We start from the raw sequence: 6,468 nt of genomic DNA on the forward strand, positions 1-6,468 counted from the left end.
ATATTGCTTGGACATCTGACTGCCTTTTAAAGACTTGTTGAGGCCACGGCATTCTTGGACTGTATATTCTTACTTTAACAGTTTGGGGGGAAAAGGAAAATGTTCTCGTTTGAAGGGTTTTGCAATTGTAATTTTGGGGCCTTTTATAGCTGACTATGTGGTACGGTATGTCGCATTGAAAAAAACACTTTTAGAGTTTTGATATATTTTGTATCTTATACAATTTATCGGTGTGTTTGGCAGTTATAAAAAGTGGTCAATTTATAAAATTAAAGGTGAAGTAGTTGCCCTGCTCTGTTAATTATTGGGGGATGATTTGTAGAAGTTTTTGTCATTTTTTTGCACTGCTGTTATCTGGAAATTAATTCTCTCTCTCTTTCTCTAAGACCAAACTGAGCATAGTATAGGTCTATGCAAGGTGTCATTTTCATTGCAAAGGCCTTAACTTACTATAAGACGTGAATATATTTTTGTTACGGGGTTAGCGAGGGTTTTTCATGCTGTGTTGAAAAAGTTATAGACTTTTCATTAAATAAAAAAAAAACGAAATAGGTAAACAGATAAAATCTACAAAACAAACCAAATAAAATTAAAAATGGAAACGGGGAATGTTTCAAAGAGTCAAGCCGACCAAAAAACAGAAAACAGACGAAGGCCATACATGGGTCTTCAACACAGCGAAAAATCCCGCACCCGACCGAGGAGGGCTCAAGCTGGCCTACAAAAAATGAGTTGTATTTCCAGTGAAAATGGACGTCACACCAAACTCCAAAAACATATAAATAAAGGCAACAGTAGTATACCGCTGTTCAAAACTCGTAAATCGATGGACAAAAAAAAAAATCGGGGTAAAAAACTAAAACTGAGGGAAACGCATTAAATATAAGAGGAGAACAACGACATAACATTAAAATGTAACACACACAGAAACGGACTAAGCTTTAGACAAAATCCGATGAGAATAACAAATATGACATCAAAACCAAATACATGAATCTGGGATAGAAAAGTACCGTGACACGTTTTTATTTATTTTTTCAATAGTCAGGATTTAACATCACCCTTACAGCACCACCTGACTAAGGTGTTACAGGGTTTCAAATATATAACAACAAAAGACTATTGTTTTATCAAGATTTACACAAACTAAAAAATAAATATTTTGAAAATCTTTTTTTTTCTCTCTCTCTCTTTCACTCTCTCTCTCTCTCACTCTCTCTCTCTCTCCTTCTTTCTCACTCTCTCTTTCTCTCTTTTTTCACAATCTCTTCATATAGAAATACCTATAGATTATTTTAAAATAGAAGAAAAAAAAAAGAAGGTTTACATGTGCTATGCATATATTACATGTTGTTTGCTCTGTTCCATAAATAGGTCAAAAAGATATTTTCCCGCTATTACTAGTCGAAACGCGGGAAAATTCATGTATTTACTCTATTACCTACTAACCGGCCTACACCATATTGTACATAAACACTATGTACGTTTACCATAATTAATATACAAATTAAGAACAATATTAATTTTGCCGACTAGCCCGTCAAGTACGCTGGACGCCGGATTTTATTTTAGATATACAACATGTAATAAATATGATAAACATTGTTTAAGTAAACATCCACTCAGTTTATAATCATTGATCATTACAACTAACTTGAGAAAGTTCTTCCCCGTACCAACGGCCAAGACACGCCCAGGAAAAACCAGAGATAAAACCATATATTCTTTGATGGTCATAAAAGCTCTGGAAACCTGTGTTCTACAGCAAAAATATCTTTCGACAGACCGTCTCATAGGGACAACACGAGAACCTGCGTTGATAATGAACTTTCATTCCTAGTCAAAAACTACACTTATAATCTGTATAACATTTCGAAATTGAAAATTCAAAAAATTAAAAATATACAATACTCCCACAGCTTTGAGATATTGAAAACTATTATCAAAAATGTAATTTTGATGTGTACACTTCAAAGGACGGCTAGAAAGTGAGATACATTTACATGTATACCTTTTACCTGTAATCAATTTTGATTACAAACAAATCCTGATTGGACAATACCTTATTTACAAACCGTTAATACAGACATTTTCCCGCTATTACTAGTCGAAACGCGGGAAAATTCATGTATTTACTCTATTACCTACTAACCGGCCTACACCATATTGTACATAAACACTATGTACGTTTACCATAATTAATATACAAATTAAGAACAATATTAATTTTGCCGACTAGCCCGTCAAGTACGCTAGAAAACTTACAAATATAGAGGGAACCGGAAGTAATGAAAAACAAAAAATGTTTACAACCCCAAATGCTTGGTCACTTGCAGCCTTTTATCAACTGAATCCACAACGTAACCATCCTTGCTACTGTCACTTTTCCAACGACCGTGTCGTTTCCATACCCTATCATTGACATCCGAATTTGCTGCAGCAGTAGCACCACCTGACCGCATTGAATGCAATCCAAGCTTCAGGTCTTTTGAAACTAGTTTCAGTCTAGAAATAATGCTTTCTCTGGCTGTAGAATAACTAAGCTTTTTGTTTTTATATATAAGTTTACAAATACTTTTAGAACGAAAAATAGGTCTAAACAGGAAAAAATTTGATTCCAAATTGACACCTGAAAGATTTACATATTTCAAAAACATCTCATATGGACAAGCAATGGTATCCCCCTTGGAAATTAAAACCTCATTACCATTACGATACTGGTCAGTCTTACTCTTCTCTATATACAAAATTAAATAATCTGATTTAACTTCAACATTTTTACACAAAAGAGAGCTAATCTCATCGAAACGCAAAAACCCAGCAAAAGACAGTAAAATCATTGCTAAATCGCGAACCACAAGTAAATCTTGGCTATCTGAAAACATGCTACACAATTTCAATAACATATCTAATGAAACGGGATCCTTCTTGTGTTTCTTAACAGTAGCCACTCTCTTGGCAGATTCTTGTAATGAATGTAAATATGAATTTTTAGTTGGATCTGCAAAATTACTCATTTCATGCACCCATTTTATACTATATATAGCAGAATTAATAGTGTTACATGTAGCACCAGTGTCAAGCAAGTAAGTTATATATAAAGCTATATGAACCGGCTGTGCTGGTAAAGCTTGAAAACCATGTTTTTTAATAAATGTTTCCCAACGTTTAAATGCATAAAAGTACGATTTTGCTGTATTATCACTTCTACTGTTCACAATATAACTGGACATATGTTCTGCATACTTGAAAAGTTCAGATTCCTCGTCTACTCCGGCTTCTTTAACATCATCCTTAATTTTGTCTCTCAGACCTATTCCTGGAAAACAGAAAATCAATCTATGATAATCTTACAACCTAAACTTCAATACGGATAGCAACGAAATTGAAATTTTGTTTAATCATACCAAATATCCCATTTCGCCCTCTTCCTCTATGAGTTATCCCTGAACCCGGAAAGATCTTATGATTTTTAACAAAATATTTGAATCTGTTACCCTCTGACAAGACCGGCCAATAAGGAGCCGACTTCCATTCGGGTATAACTAACGTACCAACTGCTCCGTCTTTCAACATCTTTTTAACTGTTTCTGTAACTAACGAAGGAGGTGGGACTAACCAGTTATTTTCTTTACCCCAGTGCTGTTTGAAAGCATCAACACCACTCGTTCCCTGACACCAAAACTTTGAATTAAATTTATCACATTTTTTGTTATATGAAGCCGCAAAGCGATCTACTGTATGAGAACCCCACTCTCTATCTAGCATACGAAACAGCCATGTTTGTACACCCCAGTCATCGCAATCGTTCAACCTACTTAAAGTGTCTGCATGTGTATTATTTTCTCTTGGTATCCATTGCGCAAAAAACGAAACATTGCTTTGTTCACATGCATTTTGAATTTCCATATTTATATCTTGCAAGTGAGTCTTTTTACTACCGACCCTCAAAATAGTTTCAACATTCTTATTATCAGTATGTATTTTTACACTTTGCCCATTCAATGTAGGCAAATTAGTTTTCAAAACCCTATGAACAGCCTCAAGTTCTCTCCAAGTAGAACCCATGTTTGTTTCATATGCATCCCATGCACCAAACATTTCTACCATTTTGCTGTTCCCTGCCTCGGCTATATATCCTCCATAGCATTCACCTGAGGCATCCGAAAACATGTTTACATCACATGCTCCGTTTGTCAACTGACTAAATAATGCACCATCCGCATTTAACCTTACTATGTTTGATAACCAAAACTCTAGTTCTACCTCTGCTTCTGGAGTAACCCAGACCGGTGCCTCCCATGATGTTCTATCCTGAACACAATCATATGCATACCGAGTCCTTAACCTTACAGCTGTACCCAACACACCTTGTGTAGATATTAACTGACCAACAACTGAAGCTAACAGTTTTACTGATATCACACGTTTGTCTGGTAACCTGTTACAAATGCAGGATATACATTTTAATATCCTGTTAATTCTCTCATCCGTTATTCTAATTCTACCTTCAGAAGTATCCCATACCATTCCCAAAAAAATTATCACCTGAACCGGGTTCCAGTTACACTTTTCCTCAGCAATAATGAAACCAAAATCAATTAAGTCTGCCCTTATTCTATGGCTAACTTTGGTGCATTCATCATAATTGTCAGCACCCCCTAAACCATCATCAAGATACATTAGGATCCTAATACTGTTAGATCTCCAATACTTTATAAGCTCTCTTAAGACTTTTGAAAATATAAAACCTGCTGTAGCCAAACCGAAACACAAAACATTAAATATGTAAAATTTAGACTCCCACTGAAAACCCAAATATGTTCTGTCTTCCTGCTGTACCATTATATGATGATAAGCTGACTTCAAATCAAAAGAAAACAGATAATCACCCTTAGAAAACAATTTTCTTGCAACAGTTGCATCTTCATATTTATATCTAAACTGATATAAATGTGGATTGATGTGACGACAGTCAAGCACTAATCTAAGTTTTGACTTGTTACCTGCAACCGTTAATGGATTAACAACCTTAGGCTTTACAAATACTTCTGATATACCTCCTTTAGATAATAATTTCTCGATTTCATCTGTTACAAATGATTTGTTTTCTTTAGCTGATCTATTATTATCTAATAAAACATTCTCAGGTAAAGTTTTTAACGGTAACATATACCCTTTTTCAATAACATTTAAAATGTAATCACTTGCTTGAATGATTTTCCATTTGTTTATGTGTTTTCTCAAACTATTAACTGGTGATTTAATTGTATCAACCTTTGTACGTAAATTATCTACGTGTACTTCTATATTATTCCTATATAAAGTATTAATATTACTTATCTTATCATTTTTTCTTTGCTGTTTCTCAGGACATTCCTGTTTCCAATGACCTTTTACACCACAATTAAAACATCTGCCTGGTTTTCTTGTCATACTAGTAACTGCTTGTTCTGCTGGTTGTACGTAGGGATGCACTCGTCTAGCTTTCTTTGTCTTATCAGCTTTCACCTTTCTTTCCGCTCTGTTTTCAGCCTTGTACAATTTCCTTTCATCCTCAGAATCATCTGCAAGCGAGTTGGTTTCATATTCGTGTACGACTCGCCAGCCCAGCTCGGATGAATCAGCAATACGTATTAACTTTTGTCTATAGTTCATTAAAGAAATACCTTCCGCTAACTTCTCCTTGGCTTTGCATACGGTATCTGGCGTTGGATTGGTACCGTCCAACATACTGTCTGCTTCTTTCATTTTGCTGAGCACTTTCACGTTTTGCTTAAATTGCTCTTCATTCCCTCGTTTCTTGAATTTGGGTCCATCCGTCAAGGTAGCTTCTATCTTGGAAACCTGTGTTTCTGCAAGCTGTTGTTGTTGCACATGCATCTTTCCCATTTCACTGGATATAATCGAACGCATTTGGTTCATCATGTCATTTTGGTTTACCGTCAGAATATTCGAGACTTGAATTCTGATCTGCTCTTGAAGTTCGGCGTCCATTTTGATGTGTACACGGGGTAAAAAACTAAAACTGAGGGAAACGCATTAAATATAAGAGGAGAACAACGACATAACATTAAAATGTAACACACACAGAAACGGACTAAGCTTTAGACAAAATCCGATGAGAATAACAAATATGACATCAAAACCAAATACATGAATCTGGGATAGAAAAGTACCGTGACACGTTTTTATTTATTTTTTCAATAGTCAGGATTTAACATCACCCTTACAGCACCACCTGACTAAGGTGTTACAGGGTTTCAAATATATAACAACAAAAGACTATTGTTTTATCAAGATTTACACAAACTAAAAAATAAATATTTTGAAAATCTTTTTTTTCTCTCTCTCTCTCTTTCACTCTCTCTCTCTCTCACTCTCTCTCTCTCTCCTTCTTTCTCACTCTCTCTTTCTCTCTTTTTTCACAATCTCTTCATATAGAAATACCTATAGATTATTTTCAAA

General features: G+C 35.0%; 1 protein-coding gene across 1 annotated transcript; it reads right to left on the bottom strand.

Annotated features, from left to right (window-relative positions):
* Positions 1-1,519: 1,519 nt before the first annotated feature.
* LOC139503939 (uncharacterized) lies at positions 1,520-6,005 on the bottom strand. The gene is made up of 2 exons (XM_071293962.1): positions 3,792-6,005; positions 1,520-3,319 (listed from the first exon to the last, which is right to left on the bottom strand). Exons 1-2 carry the CDS (start codon positions 5,995-5,997, stop codon positions 2,307-2,309), a joined length of 3,219 nt encoding a protein of 1,072 aa, XP_071150063.1. The 5' UTR covers positions 5,998-6,005; the 3' UTR covers positions 1,520-2,306.
* Positions 6,006-6,468: the final 463 nt, after the last annotated feature.

Source organism: Mytilus edulis, chromosome 14 (genome assembly GCF_963676685.1).
Source record: "Mytilus edulis chromosome 14, xbMytEdul2.2, whole genome shotgun sequence".
In the NCBI taxonomy this organism is placed as follows: Eukaryota; Metazoa; Mollusca; class Bivalvia; order Mytilida; family Mytilidae; genus Mytilus; species Mytilus edulis.